Below are 20,914 nucleotides of genomic sequence, written 5' to 3'. Positions count from 1 at the left end.
CCCTTCACTCTGTGGTCCAACTCATCCCAAACAATCTCAATAAGGTTGAGGTTGGGTGATTGTGGAGGCCAGGTCATCTGATGCAGCACTCCATCACTCTCCTTCTTGGAGGTGTGTTTTGGGTCATTGTCCTGTTGGGAAAAAAAGGATAGTCCTTCTAACCCCAAACCAGATGGGATGGCATATAGCTGCAGAATGCTATGGTAGCCATGCTGGTTTAGAGTGCCTTGAATTCTAAATAAATCACTGACAGTGTCACCAGCAAAGCACCCCCACACCATCACACCTTCTCCATGCTTCATGGTGGAAACCACACATGCAGAGATCATTTGTTCACCTACTCCGAACCTCAAAATCTAAAATTTGGACTCATCAGACCAAAGGACAGATTTCCACCGGTCTAAAATCTATTGCTCGTGTTTCTTGGCCTAAGCAAGTCTCTTCTTCTTATTGGTATCCTTTAGTAGTGGTTTCATTGCAGCAATTCGACCATGGAGACCTGATTCACGCAGTCTCCTCTGAACCGTTGATGTTGAGATGTCTCTGTTACTTGAACTCTGTGAAGCATTTATTTGGGTTGCAAGCTGAGGTGTAGTTAACTCTAATGAACTTGTCCTCTGCATCAGAGGTAACTCTGGGTGCTTGCTTTCTTGTGGCGGTGTCACGCCCTGACCTTAGTTATCTTTGTTTTCTTTATTATTTGGTTAGGTCAGGGTGTGACGAGGGTGGTTTGTTTAGTTTTTGTATTGTCTAGGGAGTTTTGTATGTCTAGGGGTTTTTGTATGTCTAGGGGTTTTTGTATGTCTAGGGGTTTTTGTATGTCTAGGGGTTTTTGTATGTCTAGGGGTTTTTCTAGTCTAGGTGTTTATATGTCTATGGTTGCCTAGATTGGTTCTCAATCAGAGGCAGCTGTTTATCGTTGTCTCTGATTGGGAACCATATTTAGGTAGCCATATTCCTTGGTGGGTTGTTATTCCTTGTGGGTTGTTATTATATGTTTAGTTGCCTGTTCTGCACTAGCCATATTGCTTCACGGTTTGTTGTTTTGTTTAGTTCTGTTCAGTGTTCTCTCTTTAAATAAAGAGTTATGTTCGCTTACCACGCTGCGCCTTGGTCTCCCCTTTATGACGACCGTGACAGGCAGTCCTCATGAGAGTCAGTTTTATCATAGTGCTTGATGGTTCTTGTGACTGCGCTTGAAGAAACTTTCAAAGTTCTTGAAATTGGACGGATTGACTGACCTTCACGCATTAAAGTAATGATGGACTGTCGTTTCTCTTTGGTTATTTGAGCTGTTCTTGCCATAATATGGACTTGGTCTTTTATCAAGTAGGGCTGTCTTCTGTATACCATCCCTACCTTGTCACAAGACAAACGATTGGCTCAAATGCATTGAGAAGAAAATAAATTCCACAAATTAACTTGTTAATTGAATTCTAGATGATCAAATCAAATTGTATTAGTCACATATGCCGAATACAACAGCTGTAGACCTTACAGTGAAATGCTTACTTACGAGCCCCTAACCAACAATGCAGTTAAATATATATATTTCTTAAACGAATAAGGATAAGAAATACTAATTAATGAGCAGCAGTAAAATAACAATAGCAAGACTATATACAGGGGGCACCGGTACAGAGTCAATGTGCGGGGGCACCGATTAGTCAAGGTAATTGAGGTAATATGTACATGTAGGTAGAGTTATTAAAGTGACTATGCATAGATGATAACAACAGAGAGTAGCAGCGGTGTGAAAGGGGGGTAATGCAAATAGTCTGGGTAGCCATTTGATTAGTTGTTCAGCAGTCTTATGGCTTGGGGGTAGAAGCTGTTGAGAAGCCTCTTGGACCTAGACTTGGCGCTCCGGTACCTCTTGCCGTGCGGTAGCAGAGACAACAATCTATAACTAGGGTGGCTGGAGTCTTTAGGGCCTTCCTCTGACACCACCTGGTATATAGGTCCTGGATGGCAGGAAGCTTTTCCCCAGTAATGTACTGGGCCATTCGCACTACACTCTGAAGTGCCTTGTGGTCAGAGGCCGAGCAGGTGCCATACCTGGCCCTCACACGGCCAGGGTTCTGATCTCCTCCCTATAGGCTGTCTCATCGTTGTCGGTGATCAGGCCTACCACTGTTGTGTCATCTGCAAACTTAATGAAGCTGGATTCCAAGTTTCTTTTTTTACTCTGAAAACCGCAATCAGCTAATGAATCTTTAGGCAACTGTCCACTCACTATTATTGTACATTTAATGTATAGTATTTAACCACTGTAAACGGTATCCATTCAGTTTTGCTCATGTGGCCCACTTTTCTTTTTAAAGTGTTTAACTAGTTATATTTAAAAAATGGCGGAACAAGCTAAAAGTACACAACGCAAAAAAAAAATGTTTTTGAAATGTACAGATTGTTCCATTGTTATTTACTCCTTAATTCACTCATTACCCTAAGGTTACTATTGTACATATTGTGGTGGTAGTGTGATGGTTTGGGGATGCTTTGCTGCCTCAGGACCTGGATGACTTGCCTAAATAGAAGGATCCATGAATTCTGCTCTGTATCAGAGAATTCTACAGGAGAATGTCAGGTCATCCGTCTGTGAGCTGAAGCGCAGCTGGGTCACGCCGCAAGAGAATGATGGAAAACACACAACAAGTCTACATGAAAACGGAAACAACAACAAAAAATGTTTTGGAAGTTTTGGAATGGCCTAGTCAAAGTCCAGCCCTAATCCCAATTAAGATGTTGTGGCAGGACTTAAAATGAGCAGTTCATGCTTGAAACCCCACAAATGTTGCTGAGTTAAAGCAGTTATGCATGAAAGAGCGGGCCAAAATTCCTTCGCAGCAACATGAGAGACTGATCAACAACTACAGGAAGCATTGCAGCTAAAGGTGGCACGACAAATTATTGAGTGTAAGGGAGCAATTACTTTTTCACGCAGAGGCAATGGGTGTTGCATTACATTGTTCATGAAATAAATATAGAATTGTTGTGTTATTTGTTCACTCAGGTTTCCTTTATCTAATGTTTTACAGCCAGAAAGCATTTTTACAGCCAGAAAGTATTAAGAGAGAAAGGATTAGGCTTACAAGTAAAAACAGCCTTTCGAGCAAAAACATGTTATTGGAAATGAAATTCTGACTATTTAATCAAATCTACATGGAAGATTACAAGTCTGTAGCCTAAGCTTATAATGGACATTTACATTATACTTGTTTCTCTCCCTGGTCAAGGTCGTATGTGAAATACTTTGCCTTATCTTGACGGAGGCCTTGCATGACAATTATGTCTAGTTGAAATCTCAGCCGTCGCTTCAAGTCCCCTGCAGCAGCTGTATCAATGGAAGGCAATGTGCTTTGTCAGGGGAAACAGTTAGGCTTAGTGGAATCAGCCAGCAGCAAGCCTGGAATTTTCCAGGAAAAGCCTACCTGTAGTGCACTAAATCTGTTCTCAATGTTGACTCTATTCTTATGATTACAGTACAAGTACAAATACACTCAGTGGCCAGTTTATTAAGTACACCACTCATTCATGAAAATGGTCACGTGGCCTGCTATATAAAGCAGACAGGCATTCGAGGCATTCAGTTACTGTTTGATTTTGAGCAACATTTTACCTTTATTTAACTAGGCAAGTCAGTTAAGAACAAATTCTTATTTTCAATGACGGCCTAGGAACAGTTAACTGCCTTGTTCGGGGGCAGAACGACAGATTTTTACCTTGTCAGCTCGGTGATTAGTTCTTGCAACCTTTCGGTTACTGGCCCAACACTCTAACCACAACACTACAAATAACATCCAGTCAGTGGCAGTCCTGTGGGCTGATGGCAGAGTCAGGATTTGGCGTAAGCAGTATGACTCCATGACCACATCCTGCCAGTACAGGCTGGTGGCGGTGGTGTAATGGTGTGGGGAATGTTATCCTGGCACACATCTGGTTCCTTGATACCAATTGAGCAACGTTTGAATGCCACAACTTGCCCCAAATAATTCAGGCTGTTCTGGAGGCAATGGGGGGTCCGACCGGGTACTAGATGGGCGTACCTAATAAATTGCAGACTGGGTGTATACAAATCCACTCAAATTGGGCTATTTATTAGCCAATGTAACAACATGTTAGTAGAGTAATTACAGTGTTACTACACAGCTACTAGCCAGCAGCATACCACCCTGCATACCACTGCTGGCTTGCTTCTGAAGCTAAGCAGGGTTGGTCCTGGTCAGTCCCTGGATGGCAGACCAGATGCTGCTGGAAGTGGTGTTGGAGGGCCAGTAGGAGGCACTCTTTCCTCTGGCCTAAAAAAAAATATCCCAATGCCCAGGGGCAGTGATTGGGGACACTGCCCTGTGTAGGGTGCCGTCTTTCGGATGGGACGTTAAACGGGTGTCCCGACTCTCTGAGTTCATTAAAGATCCCATGGCACTTATCGTAAGAGTAGGGGTGTTAACCCTGGTGTCCTGGCTAAATTCCCAATCTGACCCTCAAACCATCACGGTCACCTAATAATCCCCAGTTTACAATTGGCTCATTCATCCCCCTCCTCTCCCCTGTAACTATTCCCCAGGTCATTGCTGCAAATGAGAACGTGTTCTCAGTCAACTTACCTGGTAAAAAAACAGATAAATAAAATAAAAAATAAAAATTGTGACCCTAAACAGAATAAAGCTGTAATGAGTGCAACACATAGCCTAAAAAAAAACAGTTGTCAGCTGAGCATGGAGAGGTCAAATGCTTTCATGTAGTCAAATCCCTCCCAACCCTGTTTACTCCACCTGGTTTCTCAATGTAGGAGTTAGTCAGGCCATAGCAGCTACCCAGCTACCCTCTAGATGGCTAATGTTCAGATTAAGAGGGAGCTAAACATGTTAAAAAAAAATTGTTTAAATACATTTGGAAAATGAACTGTAAAGCCCAGTTCAGGTACAACAGCCGACATGAAATGAGACGAGATAAAATGAGCTAGTTTGAGAATGTTGTGTTGTACAACTGGTTGACTAAAGACGGGGCATTCTGATCAAGAAGGTGAGAGGTGCTGTTGAGCCCATTTCCATGGTAACGGTGTCTTTTAAAACAACAGATGAAACTTTGAAACAAAGTTGCCACTTGTTGTAGCAAGGTGCTTTAGCAAACTTGAGTGTCATGGAATACATGCACCAGAAACAGGGTACACTTTGTGACTTGTCAGATGAATGTCAGGAAACTAGGTTAGCCATGTGCAGCAAAATAGCTAGCTAGCTCTCTGTTTGGCTAGCTACCTACCTGGCTGAACACAGAGCATTAGTGCACTGTTCTTTGTTTGGCTAAATAAATCTGTCTCGCTTGAGACTAAAGATTTGACATGTTGAGTCTTGGAAACTCCAGTCGACTAAATGAGACGTTCTAAAACTAGGCCGTTCAGATCATACAAACTCCTTAAAAACCGTTGTGTCGTGTCTCTTCTTATGTATCTGAACTAAGCTTAAGGGGCAATTCCAAAGCAAAAGAATGATGCTGACTCAAGATTTTTTTACTTTAAAATGTACAGTGCGGATGTAAAGTTTGGTAACAGAATGACGGCACAAACAGCACAAACCGTCATTCTGTTACCAAACCTTACATCTGCACTGTTCATAAAGTTAATGTGTTTTTGTAAAATCTTCAGTGGAAATTGTTAAAAGTCGTCCTTGTGCATAGAGTTGTATGGTTTATTGAACTTTGCAATCATTGGTTTTTGTTTGAAATATATTTAAAAGTGTAAAATCTGAGTCATTCTGTTACCATGGCTATTTAAAAGACCTTGTATAGGACGGCATGTAGCCTAACGGTTAAGAGCATTGGGCCAGTAACCAAAAGGTTGCTGGTTTGAAAACCTGAGCCGACTAGGTGAAAAATCTGTCGATGTGCCCTTGAGCAAGCCACTTAACCCTAGTTGCTCTGGACAAGAATGTCTGCTAAATTACTCAAAAGTAAATGTAAATATATAAGCCACTGCAATATAGCATTGCTGTTTTTTAGGGCCTTCCTTTGACACCGCCTGGTGTAGAGGTCCTGGATAGCAGGCAGCTTAGCCCCAGTGATATACTGGGCCGTACACACTACCCTCTGTAGCGCCTTGCGGTTGGAGGCCGAGCAATTGCCGTACCAGGCAGTGATGCAACCAGTCAGGATTAGAGGTCGACCGATTAATCGGAATGGCCGATTAATTAGGGCCGATTTCAAGTTTTCATAACAATCGGAAATCGGTAATTTTGGACGCCGATTTTTTTTTTACACCTTTATTTAATCTTTATTTAACTAGGCAAGTCAGTTAAAAACACATACTTATTTTCAATGACGGCCTAGGAACGGTGGCTTAACTGCATTGTTCAGGGGCAGAACGACAGATTTTTACCTTGTCAGCTCAGGGATTCAATCTTACAACCTTACGGTTAACTAGTCCGACGCTCTAACCACCTGCCTGTTACGCGAATGCAGTAAGAAGCCAAGGTAAGTTAGCATTACACTTAATCAATCATAATCACTACACATGATTGATGATATTACTAGTTTATCTAGCATGTCCTGCGTTGCATATAATCGATGCAGTGCGCAGTGCGCATTCGCGAAAAAGGACTGTCGTTGCTCCAACGTGTACCTAACCATAAACACCAATGCCTTTCTTAAAATCAATACACAGAAGTATATATTTTTAAACCTGCATATTTAGCTAAAAGAAATCTAGGTTAGCAGGCAATGTTAACCAGGTGAAATTGTGTCACTTCTCTAGCCTTCATTGCACGCAGAGTCAGGGTGTATGCAATAGTTTGGGCCGCCTGGCTCATTGCGAACTAATTTGCCAGAATTTTACGTAATTATGATATAACATTGAAAGTTGTGCAATGTAACAGGAATATTTAGACTGATGGATGCCACCCGTTAGATAAAATACGGAACGGTTCCGTATTTCACTGAAAGAATAAACGTCTTGTTTTCGAGATGATAGTTTCCAGATTCGACCATATTAATGACCTACGGCTTGCATTTCGGTGTGTTATTATGTTATAATTAAGTCTATGATTTGATAGAGTAGTCTGACTGAGTGATAGTAGGCACCAGCAGGCTCATAAGCATTCATTCAAACAGCACTTTCGTGCGTTTTGCCAGCAGCTCTGCTGTTTATGACTTCAAGCTTATCAACTCCGGAGATTAGGCTGGTGTAACGATGTGATGTGAAATGGCTAGCTAGTTAGCGGGGTGCGCGCTAATAGCGCTTCAAACGTCACTCGCTCTTGCTCTGCATGGTTAACGCTGCTTCGAGGGTGGCTGTTGTCGTTGTGTTCCTGGTTCGAGCCCAGGGAGGAGCGAGGAGAGGGACGGAAGCTATACTGTTACACTGGCAATACAAGTGTCTACAAGAACATCCAATAGTCAAAGGTATATGAAATACAAATGGTATAGAGAGAAATAGTCCTATAATTCCTATAATAACTACAACCTAAAACGTTTTACCTGGGAATATTGAAGACACATGTTAAAAGGAAACACCAGCTTTCATATGTTCTCATGTTCTGAGCAAGGAACTTAAACGTTAGCTTTCTTACATGGCACATATTGCACTTTTACTTTCTTCTCCAGCACTTTGTTTTTGTATTATTTAAACCAAATTGAACATGTTTCATTATTTATTTGAGGCTAAATTGATTTGATTGATCTATTATATTAAGTTAAAATAAGTATTCATTCAGTATTGTTGTAATTGTCATTATTACAAATAAAAATCGGCCATTTAATCGGTAGCGGCTTTTTTTTGTCCTCCAATAATCGGTATTGGCATCGGCGTGGAAAAATCATAATCGGTCGACCTCTAGTCAGGATGCTCTCGATGGTGCAGCTGTAGAAAATATTTTTTTTTATCAAAGAAGTAGCCTGTTTTACAAAAGTCCTACTTACACTGATTAAAATGATTTTGCGCGTTGGTGAAGAAAAAAAATGGGAAGTGATAGCATCCAATCCGTGAAACCGTCATCCTCCTGCTGACTGCTCCTCCTGCTGACTGCTTGTTGCAGTTTAACCCATGCTTATCAATCAGTGAAGGATGCATGGTGGTATTGGATCAATCATTGAGGGGCCCAATACAGTTTTTAAATCATTAGCCTTGCAGGCTGAAGTGACACACTCATCTGAATCACACGCTCACTCGGGCAATTCGTGGCGCCGCCGGCCAGCGGGCATTACTGACAATCAGCGGGGTTTAAGTAGCAGTAAATAACGCTGTGCTGGTGATTAAAACACTAAACTCGCCCAAGGATCCAGTCTAGTTGGTACTCCTTCATTCTCACATCCATCCCTCTTCAGTGAGCGACTGATCACTCCTGGTGCAACCAGACCCACTGTGTTATTTTAGCCTGTGCTTAAGGGATTCAACCAGTAGCATTAACTAATAGGATACGTTTAGAGTATGACTCATTAGTCCATCAATGACCTTTACAGGGGGAAATAAATACAGGTTATGAGCATGTCGGGAAAAGCTTACCGACAACTAACAGTTTCAGTGAACTCAATGATACAGTATCCTTCCTATAGCGTCGTTAAGTGGTTACATTTGGTTCCTCTAGCCTACTTTTTTTTTAGGCTTGTTAGTTGAAAAGGAGGCCAGGCAGGCAGAGGCGTTCAAGCCGGGCATTCCTTGGTGTTGTTCACGGATCATGAAAAGCAGCCAGGTTATCCTAAAAGCAGACGGGATTAGGAAGAAGCCTTCAATCCCCTGGTAGGCCTAGGCAGTGTGACGTCAACCCTGGCTGTGTCTCAAATGGCACTCTATTCCATAGTGCACTACTTTTGACCAGGGCCCATAGAGTTCTGGTCAAAAGTAGTGCATTATATAGGGAATAGGGTGCCATTTGGGACGCACAACCTTACGAAAAGATATAACTGCAGTACACTGTAGTATAACTGTAGTTAGAATGCAGTAGAACTGCAGTAGGCTGCAATTACTGAGTCCAAAATAACACAGTCGACTGCAGTTACTGCACTTTTACTGCAGTTTCAGAACTGTTATCTTTTTTTTGTAAGGGCACCCCTCTGGCCAGAGGTCTGCTCCCTGCCTCCCTCTCCGCCAAAACATGCAGCAATTACACCCCAACGAGAACACTGTGACATGTATTAGTGACTCCCACGTAAAAAACAATTGCTCCATTAGGTAGCCTAATAACAGTCTAAATGGCTTGGGCCAGCACCAGTCAGCAAACAGAGTAACAGGCCATAGCCCAAGGCATAGTACATTGGAAAACACAGAAACACAGAGTAAAACAGGTTTAGTTACAGTCTTTCCCTCTTAAATCAAACCGTTCCTTCTGACAGGTACGGTTGCAGGAGCTCTGAAGTCACATGGCACTGCATAACCTTCTTAGTAGGTCTGTTTTGGGCAAATTCTGTTGCAGGCGACCAGGTCCCACAACAGACTCACCTAGCCACCTTGTAGCGGAGTATTTGGTCTGACTACAACCATGTCTGACCCACATCTACACGACCTCACAAAACCAGGCTTTACACCCCTGAGCCCTTCACTGATCTAACCCCCCAGAATCTCTGAACAGGCTATGTTGTGTTATGCTTGGTACGTAATGCCATGTTTTAGGATGCTGAAACATTGCAAATGTGTAGTAGAGTAAGCAATGCATGTATTAGCTTAAAGTACAGAAAATTGAAGATAAGATTAAATGAGCAGGATTAGCCTAAATCAACTAGTTTACTAATTTTGTCAAGACAGCTAGCTGTTCAATTGGTTCTTTAGAGTACACAGTTGGCTAACACATCACATTTACAGAAGCAGCGTAGGTACAAGTAAACCTAGCCTTGGCATATACAGGCTGATAAACAAGCATTCTCACTGAACACTGAATGTCCCACTCAGAAAGGCATTTTCGAATTTGCAAGATAGGGCCGATGGGGCAAACAAACAGCTGTCCTACTTTAAATTGCTGAGGTTTACAAATCAAATCAACCAGTGAGTCAACTTGCTGAGTAGAGTTCAGTTTCCTCCATATATAACTTCACCGCAAAAACAAAGGTAATTGACTTCACAGACTACTAGATTATTGGATTGTGTGCTTTTCGGATGAATTTGCGTGACAGATTTTGTTCACGTGGTTTTCTACCCTCTCACATTGATGATTTGATGCGATCAATGAAAGAAGAAAAAAACGTGTCAAGTAAACCAAAGAAAAATGAAAAATATATGAGATCAATTGTTGCAACGTCTATCTCATCGTGATATTCCAACTTAGCTTGCTACTGTAGCTAAACACAAACGGTGGAACATGGTTTGAGTTGAGAGGACGACTGAGCGGAGTAGCTAGGTAACGGTCGGACCAACACCGCTGCGGTGCCAGCGCAAAGTAGGAATGGCGCAAAGACAAATGGGAAACTTATCAGGGTTCGATAAGAAAGCACTTTGAATTTGTGAACATACCAAAACGATTGCGAATCTCTCCTCCAATTCGCCTGGCTCCGGCATAGGCAGCTTCAGAGGCATGTTATGTCCCCTGAAATCAGTTTGCTGGTCCATACTCCCTGCGTTCCCCATGTTTCAGCTTGTTTTTTTTGTTGTTTGTTGCTGGATCACAACTACCTAACGTTACACCTTCCTCCTCGACTTCAGAAATCACAGCAAGTCAACAAAAAAAAAAACGAAACAAATGTACCCGCGCTAATGCCTCTTGTTTGCAAATGTTCCTGTGTTTATCCCAGCCTCGCCACTTTTAACAGAAAACCCACGTGAGGAAATCAGCACACCACGATGGTTCCAAAGAGCCGAGTCCTCGAGCAGCATTATAATGGAATGGGGGACTATGTGGAAACTTGAATCGAAGCAACGACCGCGCAATATTTATAGGACCAACGGAATCTATCCATATCTTGCACAATTTCTGCTCCACTCCCATTTAGTTGTAATGACGATGTGCATGATTCGGGTTCAGGAATCCCTGTCTGTGTAGCAAACTAATCTCTGCAGTGCTGACCCAACGAGTACAGTAAAGAGTCTAGTCTACTCATACGTCACCGATTACACCGCACACACACACACAATCACATCTCTACACAATGAGCCCTTTCAGAGACAAGCCTTCTACTTGGCTTTGCCAAAAGCGTAGTTAAGGAGACGATGTTGTGTAGCGTTGCATGCTGGTAGATGCAGACCCGTTCATGGTGTATAACCGGTGTATAACCTGTTTATAACAACCTTATTACAACCAATTTACCTCATCTAAAACACTAATTACAATTACACTAATCCAAATCCAGTATTTAAGCCTCATAGCCCCGAAGAATTAGGATAGTTGGGAAATCTTAATTTACAGCCATTATAGATAGGCATAGGATAGAATATTCACTATACTGAAGGTTGAGAGAAAAAAGGCAAAACAATCTATTAGGCCTACTACTGAGTAGAAGATATCAGATAATGTGTTGCTAACAGGGTGGAGTCCCATTGCTTTTGAGAGGATGACATCAGCTTGGGGAGAGTTTCCATGGAGAGCAGAGGTTCTCCAGATGCACAGTGGCAATATTGAACAACACAGCCTGATACAACAGAGCGTCAGTCATGTCATATTAGGGGTCAGCTGGCTACACACATCGCATCAGGGACACAATGAAGAGAGAGGCTGACCTCATACCATTAAATGCTCCAAATCGTGTTGTTGGCGACTTACACGTTCTGACATTCTCCTTCTCTGTTTGGTTTCTCGCCATTTTGTTACTGGCTTGATTACGTCAATCAAATACACTGTCACTGAGTCAGTTGATGAAAGTGACATTTTAGGTTACAGATATGGGCAAAGCATGAAGACACGCTGTTTCACATCTGTTAATGTGAAATGATGAAGTTCCTTAATGAAGTTGTACCTGACTGGCTGGACATGACTGGCTTGTGGTAATGACTGGAGTGGAATAAGTGGAATGATATCAAATCGAATGGATGCCATTCCATTTGTTCAGTTCCAGCCATACTTTATTATGAGCCGTCCTCCCCTCAGCAGCATCCACTGATGAAGTTTGTGAAAAAGTACAATATATATACAAAAGTATGTAGACAACCCTTCAAATTAGTGGATTTGGCTATTTCACAGCCACACCCGTTGTTGACAGGTGTATAAAATCGAGCACACAGCCATGCAATCTCCATAGACAAACATTGGCAGCAGAATGGCCTTACTGAAGAGCTCAGTGGCTTTCAACGTGCTACTGTCATAGGATGCCACCATTCCAACAAGTCAGTTTGTCAAAATGTTGCCCTGCTAGAGCTGCTCTGGTCAACTGTAAGTGCTGTTATTGTGAAGTAGAAACCTCTAGGAGCAACAACAGCCCAGCCGCGAAGTGGTAGGCCACACAAGCTCACAGAACAGGACCGGCGAGTGCTGAAGCATATAGCACATAAAATCGTCTGTCCTCGGTTGCAACACTCACTACCGAGTTCCAAACTGCCTCTGTTAGCAACGTCAGCACAAGAACTGCACACAAGCCTAAGATCACCATGCCAAGCGTCAACTGGAGAGGAGTAAAGCTCACTGCCATTGGATTCTGGAGCAATGGAAAAGCGTTCTCTGGAGTGATTAATCACGCTTCACCATCTGGCAGTCCGACGGACAAATCTGGTTTTGGCAGATGCCAAGAGAACACTACCTGCCCCAATGCATAGTGCCAACTGTACAGTTTGATGGAGGAGAAATAATGGTCTGGGGCTGTTTTTCATGGTTCGTGCTCGGTCCCTTTGTTCCAGTGAAGGGGAATCTTAACGCTGCAACATACAATGACATTCTAGACGATTCTGTTCTTCCAATTTTGTGCAACAGTTTGGGGAAGGTCCTTTCCTTTTTCAGCATGACAATGTCCCCGTACACAAAACAAGGTCCATACAGAAATTGTTTGTCGAGATCGGTGTGGAAGAACTTGACTGGTCTGCACAGATCCCTGACCTCAACCCCATCAAACACATTTGGGATGAATTGGAACGGTGACTGCGAGCCAGGCCTAATCGCTCAACATCAGTGCCCGACCTCACTAATGCTCTGTGTGACTGAATGGAAGCAAGTCCCCGCGGTAATGTTCCAACATCTAGTGGAAAGCCTTCCCAGAAGAGTGGAGGCTGTTACAGCAGCAAAAGGGGGACCAACTCCATGCCCATGATTTTAGAATGAGATGTTCGATGAGCAGGCGTCCACATATTTTTGGTCATGCAGTGTTAAGTGTAAATGTGCAATATTTGAAGTTACAGATTCGTTCCCTTTGCCACTCATTGCAGACATACAACAATTCTAATATATGTTTCAAAACCAGTAAGTCTATCTTAATAACATTGTCATTACAATCATGCCCTTTTTATTTTTTATTTTTACATAATATTATAACCTTCATCACATAGCTACAGTAATTGGCCTTTCTTTTTAGGCCTTAGGGGCTCAACAACTAGCCTATTATTCTGTACACAAAACGCCACAAATTAACTAATGAACATACAGAACAGTAGTGCTCAGCAGAGCTATGCCTGTAAAATACACAACAATGGACATACCAACAACAGTCAACAATAGCAGGGTCTCTCTCAGACGTCTGCCGTGGAGAGCAGCCAAGGCCGTGGAGTGAGTGGGACAGACATAGACATGATGCTGCAGCTGATGATGAGGCAGCGCATAGTAGATGGAGTGTGTGTGTGTGTGTGTGTGTGTGTGTGTGTGTGTGTGTGTGTGTGTGTGGATGGAGATGGGAATGAGAGACATTGATTTCCTGGTGGAGGGTGGGGGTGGTTGCAGACATGCCAGGGCCTCAGCTGGTTGAGAAAGGCAGGGAGACAGGATGTCAGTAGTCAAATCAAGTCAAATTCTATTTGTCACATGCGCCGAATACAACTGGTGTAGACCTTACAGTGCAATACCTACCCTTAAGCCCTCAACCAACAATGCCGTTTTAAGAAAATACATAAAAAAAAAGTAAGAGATAAGAATAACTAATGATTAAAGAGCAGCAGTAAATAACAATAGCGGGGCTATAAACAGGGGGTACCGGTACAGAGTCAATATGAAGGGGCACCGGTGTCGAGGTAATTGAGGTAATATGTACATGTAGGTAGAGATTTTAAAGTGACTATGCACAGATAAAAACAGAGAGTAGCAGCTGCGGGGGTGGGGGTGGGGGCTTTGTAAATAATCTGGGTAGTCATTTGATTAGTAGTCCTCTGTAATTGAAGAGATTAGAGGCTAATTAGGCAAAAACATGTTTTTCTATGGGAACTGCTCAACACTATAGTACATGTTTTGTGTCACAATGAGTGATGACCTAATAGACACCTCCAGAGAAGGCTCGTTTGGCCTAATCCACATAGAAGAATGGGAGAATATGGTGTTTCAGGGGGGAGACACCCTACAGCTGCTCAGTGCTGCGAGGCCTAGAGAAATCCCCACTAAGGCAATCCTAAGAGGGCCCAAAGTGCACCGCAAGGAAATGTTAAAATGCCAAACAGATGCCCAAAATAAAGAGAGCACAATCAAATCTCTGTGTCAGGAATCTCCCAGGGACACCATTTCACAGATGTTGCTAAATTTGTCTACAAAGCTAAAGGAAGCAGTGTTGTTAAATGCCAGAGTGCTCATGAGAGAGGGAGAAGACGTGGCACAAAGAGAACGTTGTGGTAGAGCCACGACAGAGCCAGCGTTTGCAACCCTCCCTAACCCCAAAGTTGTCTGTTGATCAGTGGGCAAGATTTTACACATCACCCACGTAGGGACTCCCGCTCAGGTCATTCTATAAACCACAGGAGGCTGCTGAGGGGAGAACAGCTTATAATAATGGCCGGAAAGGCGCAAATAGAATGGAATCAAACACCCGGAAACCATGTGATTTGATTTGATGTATTTGATACCATTCCACCTATTCCGCTCCAGTCAATACCACAAGCCCGTTCTCCCCAGTTAAGGTGCCACCAACCTCCTGTGATATTAACATAAATACATTTTTACATTTTGAAATGTCCATTTTAGTTCAGAGTAAAAATAGTTCAGTGGTATAGGAGGTTGGAAGTGATCATTTTCAGGCCAATTAAGCATTGTGGACAGAATATTGGTCTTGTTAAAGTTTCCAGCTGAATGAAGGCTTTACACATGTCTTGTCTATGAGTGTGTTAAGTCCTAAACTGAGAACGTAATGTCAGATGCATCATAGAATGAAGAGGCCCTCTAGTGCATATAAAGTGTATTACAGGGGAAATAAAATAAAGACGCAAAACACAGCATTCACACCACTATGGAGGAAATAGTATATATTTAAATGTGATTCACACAGCAAGAAGGAACATTTAAAACATAACTAGCACTAAACGTTGTTTCGTAGACCTCGTAGACCTGCCAGTGTGTATGCCAGTCTAACGTGGTGGTACTGAAACTCATCTATCGTGAGTCATCCAGATAAGCCTGAGGAAGCCATTTTCAGAGCTAGGGCTCCCTAATAGTATTTCTGCTGAGTTATGTTTGTAATGGTTCAGCTACTCTCTGCAATGGAACTGCTACAGGCAACATACAATTGTACGTCCCAAATAGCACCCTACTCTCTCCACAGTGCACTACTTTTCCCATTGGACCTGTGCACTTCATTGGGAACAGGGTGCCATTTGGGACGTGAACACTCCCAGTATAGAGTAATTGGAATTGAACAAGAAGTGCATCCATTCCAAGATAATTTGTTACTATTTACCTAACGACAATTGCGAATACTTGACGACACAAGGGTCATCTGTTTTTTGTTTGTTTGTTGATACGTGATCGGTTTTCTGAATCGATAATGGATCGTCTTGGCATTCAATCTTCATCAAATGAAGAACAGTGGGGCTGGGGGAGGGGGCGGGAGGCCTGGAGGAGTCAGAGACTGAGAACTCTGAAGATGATACTTTTGTCGGGGACTTAGAGAAAGTCTACTATTAGCAGAGAGAGAGAACCACACTGTTTTTACCCCACAATATCAAATCAATCAAGGTGTCATGTTAAAACTTGAAATGCATCTCTCCAGTCAAGAAGTTATGAGTTATGCATTTCATGACATACATACAGTGCCTATTACGTTGAACATGATTACTCTGGTACATTTTTATATAAATAAATCAATGTTTTGAAAAGTAAAAAAAAAAAAAAAAAAGGTTATTACTTTTTGCATGTGCACCCAGTTCTCATCCTCAGAGGAAATGTACGCAAGTAAAGTACAGGGGTGTGCTGGTAGCCTCAAGGTGTTCCTGTCTGAATCCCAGGGCTAACAGGGTTCATCTGACAGGGCTAGGCTGGAGTGGTTGCTGGCATCAAAATAACACACACACAGTACTTATTACCAGCAGAATAATAAGTAAAGAATTTACTATAGTCTTCATGCTACTTCATGTAGAAGGAGGGGAGAGAGGTACTAGAGAGAGAAGGAGTTTACCTGTAAGGGTGAAAGTCTGTAGATTTCTTGTACAGGCCTGAGCTGCAGTCTTTGGTTAAAACGTTGAATATATACAGTATTAGTCAAAAAGATTGGACATACCTACTCATTCGAGGGTTTTTCTTTATTTTTACTATTTTCTACAAGTGACTAGGCGTTGGGATTAGTAATAATAATAATAATATTAAGAGTAAAAAACAAAGTAGCAGCAGTGTATTTGTCTTATGGATCCCCAGTAGCTGCTGACAAAGAAGCAGCTACTCTTCCTGGGGTCCAGCAAAATTAAGGCAGTTATATACAATTTTCAAACATTACAATACATTCACAGATTTCACAACACAGTGTGCCCTCAGGCCCGTGCTCCACCAGAAAGTACGCACACTCCATGTATAATCTCCCATCAATTTAATGGGTATTTACCAACGTTTCGGCATCACTGTGCCTTCCTGAGGGTTATTACACATGGAGTGTACGACTTTATTTTGATAGTTTATAGTTTATTCGCCGTTAGCACCTCCACACAAACTATTATTCTGGGTGTGCGCCAGCTCATGTTTTTTTAAAGTTTGCTAATCAGTCATTTTGTTAATGGCTGCATGCCTATTAGTAACTGGGATACGCAATTTCATAAATGTGTCAAGTGCAACGTCTGGTTGCTCCTCATTACACACCACAGACCAACAAATATTGTTAACATCCACATAAGAATCACTAAAAAACTTCTCGTATGACCCCTTATACACTATATTAGGCTTTGGTTTTCTTAGATATGGCTACTAGATTGTGATCACTATATCCCGATGGATTTGGATACTGCTTTAAAGCACATTTCTACAGCATTAGTAAAGATGTGATCATTTCATGTTGAAGATTTCATTCCTGTGCTGTTTGTAACTATCCTGGTAGGTTGACTGATAACCTGAACCAGGTTGCAGGCACGAGTTACATTTTTAAAGATTTCTCTTGAGTGGGCAGCATGATGAAAGCCAGTCAATATTTAAATCACCCAGAAAATATACCTCTCTGTTGATATCACAAACATTATCAAGCATTTCACACATGTTATCCAGATACTGACTGTTAGCACTTGGTGGTCTATAGCAGCTTCCCACCAGAATGGGCTTTAGGTGAGGCAGATGAACCTGTAGCCATATTACTTTAACAGTATTTAACATGAGATCCTCTCTAAACTTTACATGAATGTGGTTCTGAATGTAAACAGCAACACCTCCACCTTTGGCATTTCTGTATTTTCTGTAGATGTTATAACCATGTATTGCGACCCCTGTATCATCAAAGGTAATATCTAAGTGAGTTTAAGAGATTGTCAGAATATGAATGTCATCTGTTACTAGCAAATTATTACTTTCATGAACCTTGCTTCTTAAGCTATATATGTTAATGTGGTGTCACGTTCGTCGTAACGAGAAGACCAAGGCGGCAGCATGATTAGAATACATTCTTCTTTATTTACACGAAGAACACTAAACAAACTAACAAAACAACAAAACGAACGTGAAGCTATATAAACCGAGTGCTGACAGGCAACTACACATAGACATTACCCACAAAACCAAAATGGAAAAATGGCAACCTAAATAGGACCCCCAATCAGAGACAACCAATTCAGGCCACCATAGACCTACATTTACCTAGACAATACCAAAATCCCATAGATATACAAAAAACCCTAGACAAAACATATACCACCATCGTCGCACACTGACCTAACCAAAATAATAAAGAAAACAAAGATAACTAAGGTCAGGGTGTGACATGTGGGCTATTTTTAACACTATTCTGGGATGCTTAATTGATTTCATTGCCTTACTGGGAATCTTAGCAGAAGTAGACATGCTCATGTTATCTATGTTAGTGCAGGGTGAGCTGCACACAGGGGACTTCCTTCTAGGGCACACCTCCTCAGTGCTAACAGTATAACTCTGTTTCATAGGCACATGATTACTGCATACAATACCTGTGGGATGAGCAGAGGCATTCAAGGCAGTAAGAGAGACATAAATTCGGTTCTTACATTGTGTCTTCCAACGCCCCTGGGATAAACTACACTTGCTGAAGCATTATGACAACTCAGCGACACAATGGTAGGGATTAACTGAGCTGGACTTGTGTCATTGTCTCAACACAGCCTTATAATGCTGTGAAAGGATCCAGGAACCCAAATTATTTGGGTGGATCCCATCCTCCTTATAAAACAAGATTTGTTTCCAGAAGGTATCAAAATTGTCAGTAAAAGTTACACCCACAGAGCTGCAATAGTCTCGTAGCCAGTTATGGAGGGCATGACGTCTGCTGAAACATTCAATGCCACAATTTAGGGAAGGCAGGGGGACAGATATTATGGGGTGTTTGTTTACCATCATCAAGCAGTGACTCAATCAGTTCTTTAAAATCCATCTTCAGCTGTTCTCAGCTGCCCTCCATAATGTAGTTGAATCGCACATGAACTATGGTAGACAAAGTGTTCTGATGCTGATTTAAAATGTTTGGGAGCAGCTTATTGATGTCCTGTACTTGTGCTCCAGGGACTGAGACATTTCTCACCAATGAAATGCCCAATACTATGGCCGGAGAAGGGAATTGAGAAATCTGCCCATTCCTACCCATCACACAATTCATTGAACCTTTCACAGGCCCACGAGAAGCAAGATAGAGTAGGCCCACTGCTCGCAGCGATAGGTCCAGACCTCCCACAGCAGGCAGTGCCCGTCAGATTCAGAGAGAAGGAAAGTAGACGAACTCAACGAAGCCACTGCTGGAGTCAGCGTAGTATGAGTCAGCACCACCATCATAGACACAGGCAATCCCAGCAATGAAGGCGCAGGTAGATCAGGCACCAGTGCAACGAAGCTATTCCGTACAGTGCCTTGCGAAAGTATTCGGCCCCCTTGAACTTTGCGACCTTTTGCCACATTTCAGGCTTCAAACATAAAGATATAAAACTGTATTTTTTTGTGAAGAATCAACAACAAGTGGGACACAATCATGAAGTGGAACGACATTTATTGGATATTTCAAACTTTTTTAACAAATCAAAAACTGAAAAATTGGGCGTGCAAAATTATTCCGCCCCCTTAAGTTAATACTTTGTAGCGCCACCTTTTGCTGCGATTACAGCTGTAAGTCGCTTGGGGTATGCCGCTATCAGTTTTGCACATCGAGAGACTGAAATTTTTTCCCATTCCTCCTTGCAAAACAGCTCGAGCTCAGTGAGGTTGGATGGAGAGCATTTGTGAACAGCAGTTTTCAGTTCTTTCCACAGATTCTCGATTGGATTCAGGTCTGGACTTTGACTTGGCCATTCTAACACCTGGAAATGTTTATTTTTGAACCATTCCATTGTAGATTTTGCTTTATGTTTTGGATCATTGTCTTGTTGGAAGACAAATCTCCGTCCCAGTCTAAGGTCTTTTGCAGACTCCATCAGGTTTTCTTCCAGAATGGTCCTGTATTTGGCTCCATCCATCTTCCCATCAATTTTAACCATCTTCCCTGTCCCTGCTGAAGAAAAGCAGGCCCAAACCATGATGCTGCCACCACCATGTTTGACAGTGGGGATGGTGTGTTCAGCTGTGTTGCTTTTACGCCAAACATAACGTTTTGCATTGTTGCCAAAAAGTTCAATTTTGGTTTCATCTGACCAGAGCACCTTCTTCCACATGTTTGGTGTGTCTCCCAGGTGTCTTGTGGCAAACTTTAAACAACACTTTTTATGGATATCTTTAAGAAATGGCTTTCTTCTTGCCACTCTTCCATAAAGGCCAGATTTGTGCAATATACGACTGATTGTTGTCCTATGGACAGAGTCTCCCACCTCAGCTGTAGATCTCTGCAGTTCATCCAGAGTGATCATGGGCCTCTTGGCTGCATCTCTGATCAGTCTTCTCCTTGTATGAGCTGAAAGTTTAGAGGGACGGCCAGGTCTTGCTAGATTTGCAGTGGTCTGATACTCCTTCCATTTCAATATTATCACTTGCACAGTGCTCCTTGGGATGTTTGAAGCTTGGGAAATATTTTTGTATCCAAATCCGGCTTTACACTTCTTCACAACAGTATCTTGGACCTGCCTGGTGTGTTCCTTGTTCTTCATGATGCTCTCTGCGCTTTTAACGGACCTCTGAGACTATCACAGTGCAGGTGCATTTATACGGAGACTTGATTACACACAGGTGGATTGTATTTATCATCATTAGTCATTTAGGTCAACATTGGATCATTCAGAGATCCTCACTGAACTTCTGGAGAGAGTTTGCTGCACTGAAAGTAAAGGGGCTGAGTAATTTTGCACGCCCAATTTTTCAGTTTGTGATTTGTTAAAAAAGTTTGAAATATCCAATAAATGTCGTTCCACTTCATGATTGTGTCCCACTTGTTGTTGATTCTTCACAAAAAAATACAGTTTTATATCTTTATGTTTGAAGCCTGAAATGTGGCAAAAGGTCGCAAAGTTCAAGGGGGCCGAATACTTTCG

At 42.2% G+C, this 20,914-nt stretch overlaps 1 protein-coding gene across 15 annotated transcripts in view; it reads right to left on the bottom strand.

Moving 5' to 3' along the window:
* The window catches only part of LOC110504152 (formin-like protein 2), an 88,258-nt gene extending 77,134 nt beyond the window's left edge, over positions 1-11,124 (bottom strand). For 11 of the 15 annotated variants that reach the window (XM_090229630.1, XM_090229631.1, XM_090229624.1 and 8 more), the window contains exon 1: positions 10,433-11,066. In XM_090229630.1, the coding sequence (XP_090085756.1) occupies positions 10,433-10,546 (114 nt within the window). In that variant the 5' untranslated portion in view covers positions 10,547-11,066. Of the gene's footprint in view, positions 1-10,432 lie in introns of all 15 variants that reach the window. The other 4 variants (XM_090229629.1, XM_036974303.2, XM_090229623.1 and 1 more) reach the window with 1 other exon arrangement.
* Positions 11,125-20,914: the final 9,790 nt, after the last annotated feature.

Source organism: Oncorhynchus mykiss, chromosome 3, assembly GCF_057628025.1.
Source record: "Oncorhynchus mykiss isolate SJ-2025 chromosome 3, ASM5762802v1, whole genome shotgun sequence".
Taxonomy (NCBI): domain Eukaryota; kingdom Metazoa; phylum Chordata; class Actinopteri; order Salmoniformes; family Salmonidae; genus Oncorhynchus; species Oncorhynchus mykiss.
This window is presented reverse-complemented; position numbering and strand designations above follow the sequence as displayed.